Source organism: Scomber scombrus, chromosome 18 (assembly GCF_963691925.1).
Source record: "Scomber scombrus chromosome 18, fScoSco1.1, whole genome shotgun sequence".
NCBI lineage: Eukaryota > Metazoa > Chordata > Actinopteri > Scombriformes > Scombridae > Scomber > Scomber scombrus.
In genome coordinates, this window is record NC_084987.1 from 1,313,840 (window position 1) to 1,336,339 (window position 22,500).

The window sequence follows — 22,500 nt, forward strand, 5'->3', positions numbered from 1 at the left end:
TTCCTTTCATTCCTCCCTTCTTTCCTCTGTCCTTCCTTCCTCCCTTCCTCTTTTCCTTTCTCCCTCCCTCCTTCCTTTTTTCCTCCCTCCCTCCTACCTTCCTTCCTCCGTCCTTCCTTCCTCCCTTCCTCCTTCCCTTCCTTCTTCCTCCCTCCCTCCTCCCTCCTCCCTTCCATCCTTCCTCCCTTCCATCCTTCCTTCCTTAACTCGAAGACAACAGGAGGGTTAAGTAAAAAACACAAGAAATAACTTGTGAACAAACTTGTTGTAAGACACAATGAAAATGTTTAAGAAACAAGCTGTAATTATTTCTATATACTAACTTCAACATGGACCAGTAATGTTTATTATAAAGATAATTAATATTTAAGTGAGATCAGCAGCTCAACACTCGTCATAAGTCATAATCCAACATGGGATGAACTATGTTACCCGGTCCTTTGAACAGCCACTCGTCTCCAGCTGCTCTCTTCTGTCCTCGCTCGTCCTCGAAGTCCTGCAGCGCCTTCAGACGCAGCGCTTCTCCCGCTTCCACCGTCGGCAGGAGCGTCACGTCCTGACACACACACACACACACACACACACACACACACACACACACACACACACACACACACACACACACACACACACACACACACACACACACACACACACACACACACACACACACACACACGGACACGGACACACACACGCACACAGAGTAATTAAAACAATAAATCGACTCTGCTGTTTTGAAGCCTCTAGTTCTGTATTTTGACCGTTGACATCATTGATTTTTGGAGCCAGAAGCGACCATATTTGGACCAGAGGGAGGAGCTAGAAGCAGGTGGGGAGTTCTAGTCCTCTGAAATGAGGCCAACCAGGAAGTAACTTAAAACTGCATTCTATCAAAAGGCCACCAGGGGGCGACAGTTTTGGTGTCAAAAGGACTTCCGTCTCTATACAAGTCAATGGAGAATTCACCAACTTCTCACTTGATTTCTAACCTCAGTAAACGTTTTCAAAATGTGTTTATGGTCTCAATCGCTAGTTTAAAGCCTTCTTCAATGCAGTATGATGTTCATTTGGGACATTTTGGCCTCCCTGATTTTATATGTGACGATAAAGCAGGGTATGCATTAGGGCGTGGCTACGTGGTGATTGACAGGTTGATTGGTTCACAGGTTCAGGAGGGCGCCTCATGCTCCTCCTGATGCCCATATAAGTAGAATCCATGTTTTTATTTTTCCCAGCATGCACCTGAAATTTTCAAGATGGCGCTGCTCAGATCCGATACTATTGGCCTCCGAGCAGCAGTCCACAAACCAATGGGTGACGTCATGGATGTTACGTCCATTATATATACAGTCTATGGTTAGAAGTCTACAGTTAACTGTGATTATGATAATACTAATTTTCAACGGCAAAAAACCCAAAACAGGTTTAAAACTATTAAAACAAAATTTACTGAAAAACTGAACAACCGACAACTTAGAGGATGTTTTGGGAATGTGGTAAGTTTAGCCGGTACTGGCTCATAGACCTGAGTGTTGACTAGATGATGGCACTAAGTGAACATTCCTGCACACACCTTCCACCTCTGCATGGATTTATTAAGAAAGTCAACTTATTTTAATAAATCAATGCAGGTGATACATAACAGCACTTTGTCAGCACAGTGTCTCACAGACCTGCTGGATCTCCTCTCCGGGGTACAGCGGGAACGGATCCTGGGTCAGACGGGTCTCCTGGTCGCCGTGGCGAAGTTTGGCCCAACCGGATTTGTCGAATAGGACCTGATCTTTATCATCCCGTTTCACAGGGTTGGCGACCATGCAGTAGTAACGTGGCGGCACCGTGATCATACGCTTCGGAGAGAAGAGCATTCTGGGAAAGAAACAACGATCACTCTGAAAGTTTAAAAACTGGTTTAAAAATGCACCAAATAGTGATTTTTCCCTCTAAACTTCTCACATGCTTTCATTTCAATAAATGTTCAAATGATCCAATATTTCAGCAAAAATCAAAGATTAGAGAAAAAGTCCAAAAACTGAAAACACATTTGTGTATCAGAACTTAGTTTGTTCTTCTTTCCCATTAATCATCTCACCACCCCTCACATTTATCTGCTGACCCTTTGGAGGGGCCCCACCCCTAGGTTGGGAACCACTGGACTAAACTAGCTAACTGTATATAAAGTAGTGTAAACTAGCTCCACCTCCAGCAGCTACAACAGTAACATGCTGCTCTAACACTGATGCTTCACTATTAATAATCTAATGATGTCATAATAATAATATATCAGTCAGAGGACCAAACCACTACTTTACTGTAATACTGCATACTACATCACTATAATACTGCAGTACTTTACTGTAATACTGCATACTACATCACTCATTATACTGCAGTACTTTTACTGTAATACTGCATACTACATCACTATAATACTGCAGTACTTTATACTGTAATACTGCATACTACATCACTATAATACTGCAGTACTTTATACTGTAATACTGCATACTACATCACTCATAATACTGCAGTACTTTTACTGTAATACTGCATACTACATCACTATAATACTGCAGTACTTTTACTGTAATACTGCATACTACATCACTCATAATACTGCAGTACTTTTACTGTAATACTGCATACTACATCACTCATAATACTGCAGTACTTTACTGTAATACTGCATACTACATCACTATAATACTGCAGTACTTTACTGTAATACTGCATACTACATCACTCATAATACTGCAGTACTTTACTGTAATACTGCATACTACATCACTATAATACTGCAGTACTTTTACTGTAATACTGCATACTACATCACTATAATACTGCAGTACTTTTACTGTAATACTGCATACTACATCACTATAATACTGCAGTACTTTTACTGTAATACTGCATACTACATCACTATAATACTGCAGTACTTTTACTGTAATACTGCATACTACATCACTCATAATACTGCAGTACTTTTACTGTAATACTGCATACTACATCACTATAATACTGCAGTACTTTTACTGTAATACTGCATACTACATCACTCATAATACTGCAGTACTTTTACTGCAGGAGGATTTTTCATGCAGTAAATGTTAAATATCTGCTGTGATAAAGGTCTACTTGAATCTGGTGCTGTTATGTATAAAATAACCTGAATTGAACCACAGCTGAATATCAGGTGTTTTCCTCTCTGCTCTGACCTTTCATTGACCTGGTGGATGTAGTTGAGCGGTCCGGTCTCCAGGCGGGTGACCATGGTGTTCTGGTCCAGCACGTGGATGTAGTGGTGAGGCAGGATCTGGATGATCTGGATGATTGGCGCCATGGCTTCCTCTCAGCAGCTTGTGGTTATTGATGAGAAGTGTAATGAAGAGACGGCAGTTTGGGGCCACTGTGGAGGTTGAGATGAGATGTGGGATAAAGCTCAGAGAGAACAGCTCGTATGCTGAATGAATCTTTAAATTAAAAAACTAAATAAAACTCCTTCATTGTTAAGCTGCTGATCATTATTTCAGACCACGCTCCCAAAGTTACATCAATGATAAAAGTATGAAACTAAAAAAAACAACAACCTAATTACTTGTGTCATGATACAATATTATTGCGATTTTAAATACACACACACACACACACACACACACACACACACACACACACACACACACACACACACACACACACACACACACACACACACACACACACACACACACACACACACCACTACTGACTAGAAGATGAGATTTGAAACTGTAAACAGAAAAAAGATCTGGATGAAAATAAATGAAATCAGAAATAACATTGTTGTATTTTCCAAAATTCAACATTAAAACTTTTTAATCTCATATGAGCTCTATGTAAATATGAGTGTGATACAGCACAAACAATTATTTATATGTCCAGTAATCCAGTTTTTTTAAATGTCCCCTGAACGTCTCATTTATTATCAGCAACCTGTACTTTACCGATGTTCCCTAAACGCCTCACGCTAGCTTCTGCACGTAGACTCAAGTTAGTTAATTTAACTTTAATCTTAATTAAAGCTAATTATTTAACTTTAATCTTAATTAAAGCTAATTATTTAACTTTAATCTTAATTAAAGCTAATTAACCGCTGAACCTTTTTTAACTTAAACTAGTTCTGATCAAGCAATCATCTTCTTCTCCTTCTTTAAGGGACTAAATCACACTTTACACGCTTTTCCAGATACTTCCAAAATGATATCGAGATAATGATTGTAGTATTATTTAGCCTGGTTAACATGTTGTTTACGATGAAAACAACAACTGTTTGTTTAGTGATTAGAACAAAAGCTCTTTCTGCTTTTCATTAATTAATACTTCTGGCTTTTATGTATATAATATCTTTTTTCGAGCTGTGAATAGTAGTGTGTGCAACCTAGTAGAAAATACACATGACAAGTGTATTTAACAATTAGTTTACATTAAATGCTGCAAATCAGATTTTAAACTATCCAAAAAAATAAATACCCCTCATTAATTAGACTATTAGTTAACACACGCTTTAATATGTAGATAGTTAGTGTGTGAGTCCAGTGTCTCTTTGTGTCTAAACGTCGATATAAACACAGACTCACACAGAACACTTCCTCCTTTTTTCCTTTTTTTCCTTTTTTCCTATTTTTTAAAATCATGCATAAAACTTCAGCAAGAAGCGACTAACCTTTAAGATTTGGAGATGTTTCTAGCGGGGTTCAGTGAGGAGCTGCTGGTGTAAAAGCTGCAGGACAAACACACAGTGTGATATATATATAAATTAGCAGGAAGGAAAACGAAACTAAACAGTACGACCCGGTGTTACAAATCAACTGGTTTCCACGTTAACTGGTTACCTTTGTTTGGGCCTCTCTCACTGTGACTGCAGCTGTTTCGATCACGGAGAGAAAACGTAGCTGACCTCGCGAATGCCTGAATGTAGTCTTCTAATGGTCAGTATGAACAGGAGGAATCATTACAGTAAACATGATGAAGGGATCTTCTAATGGTCAGTATGAACAGGAGGAATCATTACAGTAAACATTATGAAGGGATCTTCTAATGGTCAGTATGAACAGGAGGAATCATTACAGTAAACATGATGAAGGGATCTTCTAATGGTCAGTATGAACAGGAGGAATCATTACAGTAAACATAAACATGAAAACAAACAAACGTGTGTACAAGATTAACAACACTGATGTCAGATCATTAACATGGACAACATGGATTTTCAATGAATGTCCAACAAATGTGAATATTCCTCATCTCTCCACTGTCTACTGTCGCTGCTGTCTCTATCGTCCATGTTTACTGTTATCAGGCTGTAAGGTGCTGACACCACTGACTGTATATGAAGATAAACAACATGTCTCCACTTCCTGCTGCTATGTCAAAGTGAAGCCAAAATATCTAATTTCCAGGAGCAGTCAACCTGCTTCATCTTGCATCCGACGTTTAATGGCGACTGTCACAGATGTCAATCATGACATCACTCGGTTCAAATCCCGTGTCGGGTGACTTTTTATTTCTTTCTTTTTATTTAGACATTTATACAGAATATGGTGACCAGTATTTCGGGTCCCACAATTGTACATCACAACATGAAGCATCATGCTTGGATTAACCAGGTGGAGAGATCATCAGATATTTATGGAAGTACATTCAGGCATTCGCGAGGTCAGCTACGTTTTCTCTCCGTGATCGAAACACCTGCAGTCACAGTGAGAGAGGCCCAAACAAAGGTAACCAGTTAACGTGGAAACCAGTTGATTTGTAACACCGGAGAGGAAAACGAAACTTAAGACGCGTTTACCGAGAAGCTTCTGACTCACAGCCTGAAGCATAAAGAGCTGAATGAAACTAACCGATCCACATCGAGGGGCAGTAGCGACCCAGGGGCGCCATGTGATAAAACCTGATAATGTAAAAAAGTACATTTTGTGTATTTATTTAATTAACATATGAGTTATAGACGTTAATAACTAATGTTGTTTCTATGGCAAACTTTAATCATCCAAAGCCTCTGTATTTCACAAACGCGCCCCCCCCCCTCTGTTGACATGAAATGGTTCAGTCCAAAACTAAAAGCAGGTGTGACACTCTGATGAGGTGTGAGTAAGGAGTGGGGAAAGCAAGGGCCCCAAAACACACGAAAAAAGAAAGAAAAAAGAAAGAAAGGACATGATGGGAGGAACGGAAAGAGCTGAGGGACATGTTGAACAGATATATCAGAGTATGGAAGCAGTGGAAAGACTTCTTAAAAGAACTGAGCTGAGATGTGGAAGGAGTCATTTAATTCCAGTAGATGGCAGTAGAGCAACACGTTGGATTCAAGCTGGTGTTAAAGATATAAGATCAGATTTTCCTTCATTAGTTCCACAGTGGGGACATTTGCATTATAACAGTAAAAAATAGAAGAGCATCAATAGGAAAGAATAAAGAGCAATAAATAAGTATGAAAAACAATAACAATAATAGTAGAATAGACATTAATAATAATAATAATAATAATAATAATAATAATAATAATAATAATAATACATTGTGTCTACTCAAGACAAAGAACGACATAATTCTTCTTTTACCAAAAGTTTTTTGATTTAATTATGACAAAGTAAATACATATATTAAAAAGGACACACATACACACACACACACACACACACATATATATATGTATATATATATATATAAACGTGTTTTGTATTTCACTTAATTTTTATTTTTCTGAACACGGAGGGATTTTCCTGAGAAAGAAAGAAAAATCCAAAAAAATAGAAGTTTCATTCACACAGAGGTCACATGATCACTGGGGGGGGGGGGGTTAACAGTCCTGTTAGCACAGCGCTATGGCATGCTAAATATGGAAACTATTCATACGCTGCAGGCACAGAAAAGAAACATTTATAAACATCATACAAAACACAGGAAAGATTTATTTTACAAGTCCTTTAAATTAAAGCAAATCCTGGAATAATCTGCAGGTAACAGCCGCGAAACATAAAGATATGTTGTAAAAAATATCATAATCATTTGATGTTTTATTAAAGAAAGAGATGAAATTTAACCGTAAACGTTAATTTCCTTTAAACAGAATCTTGTAAAAAAAATAAAATTTTGTAGAATCGGCATCATTTTACTTCTAGAAAAATAAAGAAATCCGTCACTTTTGTGGAATTAAAAGAAATGTATTCAATTCAAAAACTGTTAAAATGTTTGTAAAATGACTTAAAACTTGACTGCAGATTGAATGTAAACGGTTAATTTTTACAGTATTTTACAGAAAAGTTGATGCAGTTTGGGGTTCAAACATAGGGATTAATTTGAATTAAACGACAGTCCTCACAATGCTTTACCTCACAGAGAATACTCATTTTCAGTGTGTAGTTTTGTGTTTAAAAGTCAACAGATTTAACAGTTACAGCAGCTGCTTTTAGGAAATCACTGAAAAAAATGTTAAATGCTAATACGTTGTTTAACACACAAAACTACACTGAAAACTGTCTTTTCTGTCCGTTAAAAAACTCTCAAGAGTCTAAATTATTAACCTTAACCTAAATTATAATGACCAACTAAACCATTGTTCTTATCACATCACACGTTCTGTAAAATATCCTAAAATTACCTGTTAAATACCTGCAAATTATTCCTTATCACCTCAATAAAAAAGACCTGTAAAGTTTATTTTAAAGGAAACATTTGTTAAAATATGTGAGGAGAATCTGTAGAAAGACCTTTGGTTGAATATTTGCTCCTGTATATAGCTCTCATGTACAATATACATATTTAGATAACTCTAATTTAAATACTAATTTGGCTAAAATGAATATAAAAAATAGTATGTATGTTTCACTAACATTAAATGAGCTGAACATGCGTCTCTTCCCTTTATATAAACAACAGGATTTTACAGGTTTTCTGCAGCTTCATTAACACACATGTATTTGTAGAAAAGGTCAGTTTTAATAACACAAACATACTTTAGTGGCGCCGAGCCGAGCCGAGCCGAGCCGAGGACAAACTACACACGCTTAACATCACTTGGTATAAAATACTTTTTTTTTTCTTAAATATTAAAAAGGATAAAATTTGAAATAGTGAGACGTGACGGATAGAGAGCTGAAGTCAAGATTCAGATTCTGTTTCACAAAGTCAGAAAATCTAAACTAAACATTTATAACAGACTGACTCACTTTTACATTATGATGTTAAATCATTGCTTAACTGTTGTCCTCGAGTCAAGGAAGGAAGGGAGGAAGAAGGAAGGAAAGGAGGAAGGAAAGGAGGAAGGGAGGAAGGTGGGAAGGAAAAGAGGGAGGAAGGAAAGAGGGAAGGAAGGAAAGGAGGAAGAAAGAGGGAAGGAAGGAGGGAGGGAGGAAAGAAGGAAGGAGGGAAGGAAGGAGGGAGGAAGGAAAGAAGGAAGGAAGGAAGAAGGAAGGAAAGAGGGAAGGAAGAAAAGGAGGAAGGAAGAAGGAAGGAAGGAGGGAGGGAGGAAAAAAGGAAGGGAGGAAAGAAGGACAGAGGGAGGAAGGAAAGGAAGGAAGAAGGAAGGAAGGAGGAAAGGAAAGAAGGAGGGAGGGAGGAAGGAAGGACAGAGGGAGGAAGCAAAGGAAGGAAGGATGGAAGGAAGAAGGAAGGAAGGAGGAAAGAAGGAGGGAGAGAGGAAGGAAGGACACAAGGAAGGAAGGAGGGAGGAAGGACAGTAGGAAGGAAGGAGGGAGGGAGGAAGGAAGGACAGAAGGAAGGAAGGAGGGAGGGAAAAAGGAATGACAGAAGAAAGGAGGGAGGGAAGGAGGAAGGAAGGAGGGAAGGAAAAGAGGGAAAAAGGAAGGAAGGGAGGAAAGAAGGAACAGTCAAAACAGACGGGGTCAATTTGACCCGAGAGGACGACACGAAGGTTAATTCCTATTTTTGTTTATTCCACTCGTTATTACCACTTTCATTTTATTGTTAAAAAGAAATAATTGTCATAATTGTGGCAGATTTACTTCATAATGTTTTATCTGTTCTGTTTTATATTATATTTATACCAAATTGCACCAGTTCTTTTTAATAAAATGTCCTGAAAACGTATTAATCTGCAGGTATCACAGCTGTGTAAAAATAGAGCTATGTTATAAAAAATCATAATCATTTTATATATTATTAAAAAGAGACTAACATTTTAATTTCAGTGTATTTTACTTTAAACATAATCTTGTAAAAAAAATATTCCATTTGTAGAATCACCATTATTTTATTTAATTAAGAATAATAATTGTCACTTTTGTGGAATTAAAAGATTTACTCCAATGTTTTTATACCAAATTGGACCAGTTTTTTTTCTTCTGTGAAATGTCCTAAAAGATACATAAATTACTCCGACTTACTAACACAACCACGTAAAAATACATAATTACATTAATTTGTAACAGAAAGTCTTGTTTTTTTCACATTATGAATTTTGAGTTTAAAATTAATTTATTTGCGTGTTTACCTTCAGTCATGCTTTACTCATGACAACGAACACTGACCTTAAAAGTTAAAGTGTCAGAAAACCTAAAAAAAAAAAAAAAAAATCCCACAGATGACGACAGTGTTACAGAAACATCATCAGGTCTGTTTTTTGGCGTGTTGCGCTAAATGCGAATTACAACGTAAATCAAACTAAGAAAGCAAGGACTCTGCCTGTCTGTATCAGGCGGGGAGCTCCGGTCCTCTGAAATGAGGCCAACGTGGAAGTAACTTAAAACTGCATTCTATCAAAAGACCACCAGGGGGCGACCGTTTTGGTGTCAAAAGGACTTCCGTCTCTATACAAGTCAATGGAGAATTCACCAACTTCTCACTTGATTTCTAACCTCAGTAAACGTTTTCAAAATGTGTTTATGGTCTCAACCGCTAGTTTAAAGCCTTCTTCAATGCAGTATGATGTTCATTTGGGACATTTTGGCCTCCCTGATTTTATATGTGACGATAAAGCAGGGTATGCATTAGGGCGTGGCTACGTGGTGATTGACAGGTTGATTGGTTCAAAGGTTCAGGAGGGCGCCTCATGCTCCTCCTGATGCCCATATAAGTAGAATCCCTGTTTTTATTTTTCCCAGCATGCACCTGAAATTTTCAAGATGGCGCTGCTCAGATCCGATACTATTAGCTTCCGAGCAGCAGTCCACAAACCAATGGGTGACGTCACGGATGTTACGTCCATTTCTTATATACAGTCTATGGTCTGTCTGTATGTCCTCTGCATATCTCAAATATGTGTTCGTCTCACCTGCTTCACACTTGGTAGGTGTACTGCAGAGGACTCAGGGATGTGCAGCGTTAAATTTGGTGCAATTTGGACACGTGACACGGTTAATATTAAACTTTGAATTGAACTGAAGGGAGGCTGCACAAAGAGCCAGTATAAGATAAATAAGTTAGTATAAGTTGTGTATTTTCTTAGTAAGTTGCTGATTGGTGAAAACAGTTTAAATAAATAATGTGAATCTAAATAAGTGTTAACGGCAAACGAGAGATTATTTATTATATGTTCTTATATCAGCCACTGCAGTAGATAAAACCCCAGAATCACGCTTCACTTTTTTTTAGGCAGACATAAAGTGACATCAGGACTTCAGCTCTCTATAATGTCAAACAGGCAGAACTTCATTGACAAATATTAGTATTTTACAATAATCAATAATACTCTGGAGCTTTTTCCTCACAGTGGACCGCTGTCTCTGTGTTTGGTTCATGAAATCAGATTTAAACTTGAGTGCAGGATTCAGATGAAGTGTTGGAGGAAGCACAGCGAAGGTTAAGTGCTGCTGTTTGACTTCGGCTCCTCTGACTGTCTCCGTCGTTGCAGTTCAGAGAGCGAAGCCGAAAAATCGCTCCATCAACCCTTCTCTGTTCCTTCTTTTCCTCTTTCTGAGTTTCACTTCCTGAGCTTTGAGGGTGCATTTTGTTTGTTTTGTTTTTTTGAAGGTTGATTTCATGAGAAGTCTTCAGTCCAACATGGCGTCCAGCTGGTCGGCCAGGTCATCGAACATGTTGCCGATGTCGTCCAAAATGGTTCCTGCTGACTTCACTGTGTTCGCTCTGCTGGTGTAGAAACAAACAGTAATATCAGTAGCGTAAAGTCACTGAGTACAAGTACAGTTTGAGGTACTTGTACTTTACTGTAGTACAGTTTGAGGTACTAGTACTTTACTGCAGTACAGTTTGAGGTACTTGTACTTTACTGCAGTACAGTTTGAGGTACTTGTACTTTACTGTAGTACAGTTTGAGGTACTTGTACTTTACTGTAGTATTTCCATGTGATGCTACTTTCTACATCTCAGAGGGAAATATTGTACTTTCTACTCCACTACATTTATTTAACAGCTTTAGTTACTTTTCAGATGCAGATTTGACACAATGGATAATATAATATATATATATATATATATATATATATATAATATAACAAGCTTTATAAATACAACACATTGTTAAAGATGAAACCAGACAGCAGTGTGTAGTCGGCTCACATTTCAGATGTCTATGAGTTGTTAACAGCTCCACCAAATACTGATTTTTCCCTCTAAACTTCTCACATGCTTTCATTTCAATAAATGTTCAAATGATCCAATATTTCAGCAAAAATCAAAGATTAGAGAAAAAGTCCAAAAACTGAAAACACATTTGTGAATCAGAACTTAGTTTGTTCTTCTTTCCTCTCCCATTAATCATCTCACCACCCCTCATATTTATCTGCTGACCGTTTGGAGGGGCCCCACCCCTAGGTTGGGAACCACTGGACTAAACTAGCTAACTGTATGTAAAGTAGTTCATGTTGGTATTGTTGCCATAAAGAGTGTGGTTTGTGTCATATGATATCTGTGTCATCATATTACACGTCTGAATACTTCTTCCTCTAGTGATAAATACCAATATAACAATAAGAAATAAGATCTATCATTTTAAAAAATCTCTTACCTGTCGGAGTCCTCCAGGTTCAGTTTCCTCTCGACAGCGATCAGAGCGGCTTCCAGAGACGTGCTAGTCTGATCCAGTCTCTGCTGGACCACCTGTGTCCCGCAGGACGACTCGAGGCCCGGCCCCACCACACACACCTGAGGCCTCGCTGCTGTCAGAGAGGGGCTCTGAGGGGCCGGAGGTGGAGCTGGAGGTGGGACCAGGGGCCCGTGGGAGGGAGCCTGCGCCGGGACCAGGGGCCCGTGGGATGGAGCCTGGGCCGGGACCAGGGGCACGTGGGATGGAGCCTGGGCTGGGACCAGGGGCCCGTGGGATGGAGCCTGGGCCTGGACCTGGACCAGGGGCCCATGGGATGGAGCCTGCGCTGGGACCAGGGGCCCGTGGGAGGGAGCCTGGACCTGGGCCAGGACCAGGGGCCCGTGGGAGGGAGCCTGGGCCTGGACCTGGACCAGGGGCCCGTGGGACGGAGAGGTGAAGGCCAAACTCTGAACCACGCTGACAGTCACAGTCGGAGACGAGGGTCCAGCTGCTGAAGAGAAAGAATAAAAAGTCAAGAGCAACACGTAAAGGTGACAAAGTCTAAAATCATTACATCATGACCCAGATCTGTCTCAGGTCCAAATGATTTCTCAGCAGAGTTCATAGCGGACATGAACGTACCTTGAGCTGCCAGCAGACTGTGGCGGATCGGTTTTGGGGCGACAGCAGGAGGTTTGGGGGACAGCGGAGGTTTGATAGGCGACCCAGTAGCCGGACTGGCTGGCCTCTCCACACCGAGCTCACTGATCCTCAGACTGAGCTCGTCCTGGTTCTGGGACGGAGGCCTGCTGCCGCCTGACTCTGAGTCTGCCTCTCTGCTGGGGGAGCCTCCACCCGGCTCCTTGTCTTTGGGTTTGTGTCGGCGCTTCACTGTGTCCGACTCCTTCAGGTTAAACTCGGGCACCTCCAGGTTTTTGCCTGCTTGTTTGTCGGGCGGCTCCAGCACAGCCTCGGCCCTCGGGGGCCCCGGAGCTTTGGGCCTCTGTTTGATGGTCAGGTTGCCCTCCTCGGCGAAGGGGATGCACTCGCTGGAGCTATTCTGAGGGGACGAAGATGCATCCAGTCCAGGACCTTTAGACTCTTCTTCCTCTGAGTCTGACTTCACCCCTCGCTCCGGCTCGGTGCTGCTGCTGGTCTGGACACACTCGCTCTGCACCCTCCTCCTCACTCCTGGAGTCTCTCTGGACTCGGGGGGAGGCAGTTCCTTCTCAGTGAGGTCCGGTTTATGTCCTGGGTGATTGATCCCCTCTGTGCTGCCCTCCAGATTGGCGGTGATGCTCCTCACGCTGCCTGGACTGTCGGTCACCACACCGCCGGCAGACGACGTCGTGCTGCTGTCACTCAGCTCTCCGCTGGTGGTGCTGCTCACTGAGCTCAGCCTCTTAGGAGGGGGAGGAGGGGGACCTTTTTTACGGGCGCGCACCGCAAACGATTGACTGCGTCCCACGTTGCCATTCTTCTCTGGACTTGACTGTAATCGAGCCACCTGGCTGCGGCCGGGTTTGCGGGTTAAGGTGGCGTACGATGGCAAGTTTCCAGAAGGAAGACCAAGATCCTCGTCTTCGTCGTCAGGCTCTCCGTCTGACAGAGCGTAGCGGGTCAGGCTATGAGTGCGCTTCTTGGGATGCGTCAGAGTCTGGCTGTATTCCTCAGGTCTGGTAGATGTGTTCAGGTCTGTAGAGCCACAGTGAGAATGCAGGTAGCTGAAACCCTTCAGTGCCGGTGAGCCGTGGGGAGAGGAACCACGTGAGCCCGGCAGTTTGGGCTTAGCTGGTATGGCCGGGTACTTGAACACAGTGGCTGTACCCAGAGGCACCTGCTTGGGCAGCAGCTGCTGCTGCAGAGGCCTCTGGTCCCAGCCCTCTGGGAGGTTTCTTTCCTTGACAGGGCTGCCGTCCAGGCTCTCCTGGGACCAGCTGTGGTGGTTGATGGGAGCTGTGGGAGGCTCCTGAGAGCGACCGGAGCCTCTGGACCTGTTGTCGATGCTCTCCTGGCTCTGCGACATCCCCACAGCGTTTTTGATGGCCAAGCCTTCCTCACAGCCTCCGTAGTGGCTCGACATGGCCGTCTGCAGCTCTGCACTCAGCTCGCTGTCCTGGAAGGTGAGCATCTTTGGGGTGTGAGGCGAAGAGCATTCACCTCCGGCATCGGGCGGCTCGATGGTGACCAGGTGGAGGGCTCCGGGGCCTTTGCGTCGCAGCGTGCCTTGACCTGATTCAGCCTGAAGGATCGCCCTCTGGATGTCACACAGCTTCTTCACTGCCAGCATCAGCTTCTTCTGGTGGCCTGGAGAGAAGTTCACCATCAAACCAAAGCAAAACAACACCTGTACAGTCATACTGAGGAACATACGTCGTCTCCTCACCCAGCTTGGTGATGCCGATCTCCTGCAGATCCTCCCACGTGAGGTCTCTGACGATGCTGATGGAGTCGTAGCCGTTCTCAGAGAGTTTTTTGTGGTACTGTGGGAGGCCGATGGCACTGAGCCACTCGCCCAGATCAGACTGTGAGAAAAGAAACAGAAAGAACCAGTCAGATCAAAGTCAGAGTGTTCACCTGGTTTACGGCAGCAGCTCAGGTATAAAACAGTTCCTCACTGGGATATACTCCGGCAGCCACTCAGGAATGTTCAGGTTGTTGATCTCAATGGCGATTTTCTTGCGGTGGCCCGGTTTGGTCACTCCAATGGCTGTCAGATCCTGCAGATACAACAAGACACAAGACATGATTTACTCTGCTATACCACACAGAGGATCCCAGTGAGTTAAATGAAGTAGATGTAGCTGCTGTCACCAAAAACCAGACTGTTCCAGCCAGCAGGTTGCGTTAATTATACAAATATGAATCCTCAGAGTGTTTGTTCACCTCAGGCGTCATTCTGCTGATGGTCGGCACATCATAACCAGCACTGATGAAGTTTCCAGTGTACTGCTCCAGCTGGAAGTCACTCAGCCACTGATAGATGGCCTCTCCATCCTACAACACACACACACACACACACACACACACACACACACAGTCAATGTCCATTTCCTGTTACTGTTCCTGTTTATGCTGGGTGTTTCAATCTTAAATGTAAAACAAATTGTGCCATCAGAACATCATATTTCCTTTCCTATCCTTCTGGATTATACGATTTGAAAAATCACCACATCCCACATTTATATTAACATTCCTAAGGAATTCAAAATGCCCTTTTAAGGGCAAATTATGTTGAATTTACTTTTTTTTTTTAAAGAGACTGAAACTCAAAATCTTACAGGTATGAGTGACAGTTCAGAATCTTTCATTTAAATATATACTAAGACAAGATATTCCTTTAATAGTCTCACAGTGGGGGAAATTAACATTATTGCAGCAGCAAAAATAGAAAGAATCAAGAACAATAAAGAATAAATAAGTATCCAAGAAATAAAAACTGTAAAAAAAAATAGTTACATTATGTACAAGAGTAATATTGGTGTTGAATGATAATATATGAGTTTGACATTATTATTGCACAGATTTTAAAGTGAAAAAAAAAAAAAATATATATATATATATATATACACACATATATATATATTGCACTGTTGAACTGAAAGTAATAATATACCTGAAATATGGTCTGCAGCAAAAGATGTTTATATAACAAGTTATATTAAATAATAGAAATGCACATAAATACAAATACATTAATTAACTAAAATATAAATAGCCATTGTTTTTCTTCTACCTCCAGTAGTTACTGATCAACATCTTCATTCATTAGGAGTCGTGTTTCTGTCCACCTGCTGAATGTAAGTCAAGTATTCACTCTCTGTTGATACCAGGCGGGGAGTTCCGGTCCTCTGAAATGAGGCCAGCGCGGAAGTAACTTAAAACTGCATTCTATCAAAAGGCCACCAGGGGGCGACCGTTTTGTGTCAAAAGGACTTCCGTCTCTATACAAGTCAATGGAGAATTCACCAACTTCTCACTTGATTTCTAACCTCAGTAAACGTTTTCAAAATGTGTTTATGGTCTCAATCGCTAGTTTAAAGCCTTCTTCAATGCAGTATGATGTTCATTTGGGACATTTTGGCCTCCCTGATTTTATATGTGACGATAAAGCAGGGTATGCATTAGGGCGTGGCTACGTGGTGATTGACAGGTTGATTGGTTCACAGGTTCAGGAGGGCGCCTCATGCTCCTCCTGACGCCCATATAAGTAGAATCCATGTTTTTATTTTTCCCAGCATGCACCTGAAATTTTCAAGATGGCGCTGCCCAGATCCGATACTATTGGCCTCCGAGCAGCAGTCCACAAACCAATGGGTGACGTCACGGATGTTACGTCCATTTCTTATATACAGTCTATGATTTTTACTCTCTACCAACTCCTGAGGGAAACATCTCGCTCTCTCTCTTTTTGCAGAAATAACTGCTGAAAAATAAATGAATCAGATATCTGCCTGAAAACATTAATGATGGACCAGACTTCTATTCATTCATTGCTCTTTGTCCACTTTAATACCAGACAGCATCAACCTCTCTGTGTGCTTACCTTCCCCTCCAGCAGCTGCTGAGGACGGACGAACTGCTGAGAGAAGCTCTGCTCTGCAGGTCTCTGCACCGTCACCGTCTGCCTCCGCGGAGTCCCACCTGCTGTGACATCACACGAGGTCACACACAGGTCAGCGGGCGTCCTCAACTCTCACACTCACTTTTAAGTAATACAAGCTAAGAAATTCTGTTTGTGATATTTCCCTGTAGTACTGGAACTGAAAATACACCTGAAACACACACCTAGATGTTCACATAAACATGTCATGATATATACTGTGGAAGAGGTGGAAATAATGTTTTAATGTCAATAATAATAATGATAACTTTAATTGTGTAGTACCTTGGATACCATAAATGAAGCTCAAAGTGCTTTACAACTAAAGAAATCACATGCAGCAAGTGCTTCACATAAAAGGGACATAAAACATGAATGGAATATAAGAGTAAAATAGTCATAAAAATAGTAAATAATAAAAAAACTAAACTAAAAAAACTATAAAAACTACATAAAATCAAGTAAAATGCAACTATTAAAATAAGGGGAGTAGTGGCTGATAGAAGAGATAATTAAAAGCTAAAGTGAAAAGACATGTTTTTAGCTTTCTCTTAAAAATATTTAGTGAAGTGTTTTCCCTGATATCTAAAGGTAGTTTGTTTCATAGTTTTGGGGCGTAATTAACAAAAGCTGCATCCACGATTTCTCTCTTTCTGTTGCTGTGAAGCCTCCAATAAACCAGCAGCAGATGATCGCAGTGTTATTGAAAGCAAATAGTTGCAACTGGACTAATGTGTTCTCTCCTCTTGGTTCTGGTTAAAAGTCAAACTGAAGTCTCTCAGTAAGAAGTAAATGACAGTTATCGAGTCGGCTTGAGATAAAAGCATGAATCAGTTTTTCTGCATCTATACTGTGCATGCAACAGGTGGTTGAAGTTATATAAAGTAAATGAAGAGTACCTGCAGGATAGTCCGGCTGCTTGCTGAGGTCTGAGTGTGCAGCATCGACAGCAGGGGGCGCCGGCTGCACATAAAAACACAAACACACTTAATTAAACAACCATTGTTGTTGTCACTAGTGAGGTCAGACACACCTGGATTAATCAGTTTGTCCAATAATGTAAGACAGGAAATAAAGGAGCTGTATTGAGTTCAGGAAGTAGTGGAGCTGTGCATTAAGTTCATAAAGCTGAACCCCACCTAGAATATTTTTCAGCAGCCACCACTGGTAAAGTTCATGTTTATGTATTGCTTACATGCAGTAAAGTTGTCATTTGCACTTTTCTGTTGTGGAGTTCTGCACACTAACCAATTATAATCTAACTTTTCCTGGTTTATTTTTCTTTATTATGACAAAGAAAACATAAAAAGATTCATGTAGAGCTCCTCATTAGTTTTGAGCAAATTATAGCCTACATTTAATGTTTTAATACATGAAATATTCAGACAACTGCTTGATGTTTGGGGCAAAATCTATGAGGTCTGATTTTTATTTGTATGTAAAACTTAATAAGAGACAAACACCAACTCATCCTTAAAAACCTAACCACCAACTAGAATAAGCATCCAGCTAAGAAATGAAAAATGAAGAATAAACCATCATTTAGTCGTAGATCTCAAATTTAGAAATGGTGACATCATTTAAAAAACGCTAATATAAATAAAAACAATTCATATAGAGAAAAATAAAAAAGATGTCAACACTAACATTGAGCCCATCACATCAGATCTGTTTTACAATACAGCCTCACATCCCGTATGTGTACCAGGCGGGGAGTTCTGGTCCTCTGAAATGAGGCCAACGTGGAAGTAACTTAAAACTGCATTCTATCAAAAGGCCACCAGGGGGCGACCGTTTTGGTGTCAAAAGGACTTCCGTCTCTATACAAGTCAATGGAGAATTCACCAACTTCTCACTTGATTTCTAACCTCAGTAAACGTTTTCAAAATGTGTTTATGGTCTCAATCGCTAGTTAAAGCCTTCTTCAATGCAGTATGATGTTCATTTGGGACATTTAGGCCTCCCTGATTTTATATGTGACGATAAAGCAGGGTATGCATTAGGGCGTGGCTACGTGGTGATTGACAGGTTGATTGGTTCACAGGTTCAGGAGGGCGCCTCATGCTCCTCCTGATGCCCATATAAGTAGAATCCCTGTTTTTATTTTTCCCAGCATGCACCTGAAATTTTCAAGATGGCTCTGCTCAGATCCGATACTATTGGCCTCCGAGCAGCAGTCCACAAACCAATGGGTGACGTCACGGATGTTACGTCCATTCCTTATATACAGTCTATGATGTGTACCTTGTTGGTGTTGTCATGGTGACCAGTGTTGTGTTGGAGTCCATTGGGTGCGTTGTTGCTCTCAGTGCTCTGTCCACTCCCGGCGCTGCGGGTGCTGCCAACGCTGCCGGTGCTCCCCACACTGTTTCTGTCTCCGGCTGCAAGACACAAACACATTCATGATGTCCGTAACATCGGTCAGAAGCAGCGGAGGCTCGTCACTGAGGGGCAAACAAGCCTGCAGGGGCCAGGGGGGGGGGGGGGGGGGGGGCGACGGGCAGGATGCATGTTTCTGGTATGAAAGCTGTGCTGTGGCAGAGCAAGGGGAGCCATCCATGAAAGGCACGTAGCCAGCAGCATCAGGCTTTAAAGAAGAGGGGGGCGGGGGCAGCAAAAGTCTGGAGCCATACTCACCAAGTATCTCAATTCCTAAACTGCAGGAAAGGAAACTTGTTCACTAAACTGCTTCAAGCTTTAATGTGGAGTGACCAAGTTCCTCAAAGAAAAACACACATCACAGCCTGATGAGGACAGCAGCTACTTTCAGCCACGGCTAAGATACACTGCACAGCTATAGAACTATAGATGGGTAGATAACTTTATTAAAGCTTTTATTGAAAGATTAATTCATTTAACAAACACACACACACACACACACAAGTCAGAAACTCAAAGAAGACATTAGTAAAACTCAGAAGCCACCTCGCTACTCATAAAGTAAATATATTCATAGAGATGAATACAACTGTTCTCTTTGGGAGACCCTCATTTTAAATTTGGGACTTTGCTTCCTGGAATCCAAAAATTGTCTGAATACAATCACGGATCTGAACTATGCTGATACACTGAGGGAAAAAACAACAGTACACAGAGTGCAGGGGTGGAGTGGTTTGGCCTCCTTGTGGCAGCAGCGAGGAGCTCTGACTCTAAGTTCAGCCTGAAGCAGACGACACAGTGAATGAAGAGTGTTTGGACCCAACACACCAAGACCATCGCCGGCAGTCTGAAGGCTGTGGGAGGCGACCAGATGATGGTGGTGTGGTTAGTCGATGTGACACAGAAGTTATTTGAAGTGACGTGAAGTGACGTGAGGTGACGTGAAGTTACGTGATGTGACGTGAGGTGACGTGAGGTGACGTGTAGTTACGTGAAGTGATGTGAAGTGGCGTGAGGTGACGTGACGTGTGGTGACGTGAAGTTACGTGAAAGTACGTGTAGTTACGTGAAGTGAAGTGACGTGAGGTGACGTGTAGTTACGTGAAGTGAAGTGAGGTGAAGTTACGTGAAATGACGTGAAGTTACGTGAAATTACGCGAGGTGACGTGAACTGACGTGAAGGTACGTGAAGTTACGTGAAGGTACGTGAAGTTACGTGAAGGTACGTGAAGTTACGTGAAGGTACGTGTAGTTACGTGAAGTGACTAGAAGTTACGTGAGGTGAAGTTACGTGAGGTGACGTGAAGTTACGTGAGGTGAAGTTACGTGAATTTACGTGAGGTGACGTGAAGTTACGTGAGGTGACGTGAGATGATGTGAAGTTACGTGAGGTGATGTGAAGTTGCGTGAATTTACGTGAGGTAACGTGAATTTAGGTGAGGTGACGTGAAGTTACGTGAGGTGACGTGAAGTTACGTGAGGTGACGTGAAGGTACGTGAAGTTACGTGAAGGTACGTGTAGTTAAGTGAAGTGACTAGAAGTTACGTGAGGTGACATGAAATTACATGAATTTACGTGAAGTTACATGAAGTAACGTGAGGTAACGTGAAGTGACCCTAGATAACGTGAAGTGACGCTAGATAACGTGAAGTGACGTGAGGTGACGTGCCATCAGATTGTGGGGACAGCGGCTCTATGAAGCGGTCTTGGTGTGTCGGGTCCTACTGCAGAGCGTTCAGCGGGGCAGCGATGCAGCTTCGGGGCAGCCGGGGAGGAGAAACCGTCGTTCGGGGGCTCTTACCATGACACGAGTCCCTGAGCACCCAGATGTCCTCGAAGGGACACCCGGACTTAGACAGACGGCTCGGAGACAGACCTATCAGACACAAAGACTCCGATGGGCTGAGCTCGGCTCTGTCGGGGTGGGGGGTGGGGCTGACTGAGGGGGGGTGGGGAGGAAGAGGGCGGGGTATTAGGTATGAAAGGACAGCGAGTGTCTCTGTCTGAAGAGGGAAGCTTTGATTTGGTGGAAATTAATGAATTAATTGAAGTTTTCTGTGATGCAGCAGCAGTGATGTTACTGACTGAAACTCTTCCTGCAGTCTCTCTGTAGTTAACACATGTACAACGTCTCCCAGCAACCGTAAACACAGACAAACAAACGTACAACTGTCTACAGCAGGGAAAAGACAATATTCACCATCTTTAGAAAGGAAATGTGACACTTTTTAATACTTAAAGACACCCTGAAATCCATGCTGGAGGTCAGTGTTCGATGTTTATAAGCAGTGGTGGAAAGTAAATAAGTACATGTTGAGGTACTTGTACTTTATTGTAGTACAGTTTGAGGTACTTGTACTTAACCGTAGTACAGTTAGAGGTACTTGTACTTTACTGTAGTACAGTTTGAGGTACTTGTACTTAACCGTAGTACAGTTAGAGGTACTTGTACTTTACTAGAGTACAGTTTGAGGTACTTGTACTTTACTGTAGTACAGTTTGAGGTACTTGTACTTAACTGTAGTACAGTTAGAGGTACTTGTACTTTACTAGAGTACAGTTTGAGGTACTTGTACTTTACTGTAGTACAGTTTGAGGTACTTGTACTTTACTGCAGTACAGTTTGAGGTACTTGTACTTTAGTGTAGTACAGTTTGAGGTACTTGTACTTTACTGTAGTATTTCCATGTGATGCTACTTTCTACATCTCAGAGGGAAATATTGTACTTTCTACTCCACTACATTTATTTAACAGCTTTAGTTACTTTTCAGATGCAGATTTGACACAATGGATAATATAACAAGCTTTATAAATACAACACATTGTTAAAGATGAAACCAGACAGCAGTGTGTAGTCGGCTCACATTTCAGATGTCTATGAGTTGTTAACAGCTCCACCAAATACTGATTTTTCCCTCTAAACTTCTCACATGCTTTCATTTCAATAAATGTTCAAATGATCCAATATTTCAGCAAAAATCAAAGATTAGAGAAAAAGTCCAAAAACTGAAAACACATTTGTGTATCAGAACTTAGTTTGTTCTTCTTTCCTCTCCCATTAATCATCTCACCACCCCTCACATTTATCTGCTGACCCTTTGGAGGGGCCCCACATTTTACATGTATTATTAGTATTTATGGATTGTTACTTCTACTTCCACCACTGTTTATAGGTTCTTATGTGTGTTTTGTGTCCTGAGTGTGTATACCTGTGTTGGCAGCGAGGCCGTTGGCTAGCGGCAGCACCACGTGGGTGGGGGGGGTGTACAGAGTGTAGGAGTCGTCGGTCTGAGGGGCGGAGCTGAGGCTGGAGGAGAGGGGGGCTCTGGACAGCAGCTGCTGGCGCTGGGTGGGCAGAGAGGCGTGCCGGGATAGGGTGCCCCCTACAGGGCGATACAGGGAGGAGGAGGAAAGAGGAGGAGGAGGAGGAGGTTATCAAGCTGATGGTTAGAGGTGGAGGTCAGTCATTATGTGGTGTGGATGGAGTGATGGACGCAGGAGGAAGGAAAGAGGAGGTGGAGGCATGGGAT

At 41.9% G+C, this 22,500-nt stretch overlaps 2 protein-coding genes across 5 annotated transcripts in view; both read right to left on the reverse strand.

Annotated features, from left to right (window-relative positions):
- The window catches only part of LOC133999035 (major vault protein-like), a 7,547-nt gene extending 2,560 nt beyond the window's left edge, over positions 1–4,987 (reverse strand). The window contains exons 1-5 of one of the 2 annotated variants that reach the window (XM_062438150.1): positions 4,875–4,987; positions 4,706–4,762; positions 3,222–3,412; positions 1,677–1,872; positions 433–556 (exon numbers count right to left, since the gene is read on the reverse strand). In XM_062438150.1, the coding sequence (XP_062294134.1) occupies positions 433–556; positions 1,677–1,872; positions 3,222–3,346 (445 nt within the window). In that variant the 5' untranslated portion in view covers positions 3,347–3,412; positions 4,706–4,762; positions 4,875–4,987. Of the gene's footprint in view, positions 1–432; positions 557–1,676; positions 1,873–3,221; positions 3,413–4,705; positions 4,831–4,874 lie in introns of those variants that run through there. The other variant, XM_062438149.1, reaches the window with a different exon arrangement.
- A 5,155-nt stretch (positions 4,988–10,142) lies between these two features.
- The window catches only part of LOC133999017 (caskin-2-like), a gene marked incomplete at its 5' end in the record, with an annotated part of 18,538 nt that continues 6,180 nt past the window's right edge, over positions 10,143–22,500 (reverse strand). Inside the window, 10 exon segments of one of the 3 annotated variants that reach the window (XM_062438122.1) lie at positions 10,143–11,091; positions 11,969–12,494; positions 12,629–14,293; positions 14,373–14,511; positions 14,605–14,706; positions 14,873–14,983; positions 16,533–16,633; positions 17,489–17,552; positions 18,834–18,970; positions 22,180–22,353. In XM_062438122.1, coding sequence (XP_062294106.1) covers positions 10,995–11,091; positions 11,969–12,494; positions 12,629–14,293; positions 14,373–14,511; positions 14,605–14,706; positions 14,873–14,983; positions 16,533–16,633; positions 17,489–17,552; positions 18,834–18,970; positions 22,180–22,353 — 3,116 coding nt within the window. 3 annotated transcript variants of the gene reach the window in all.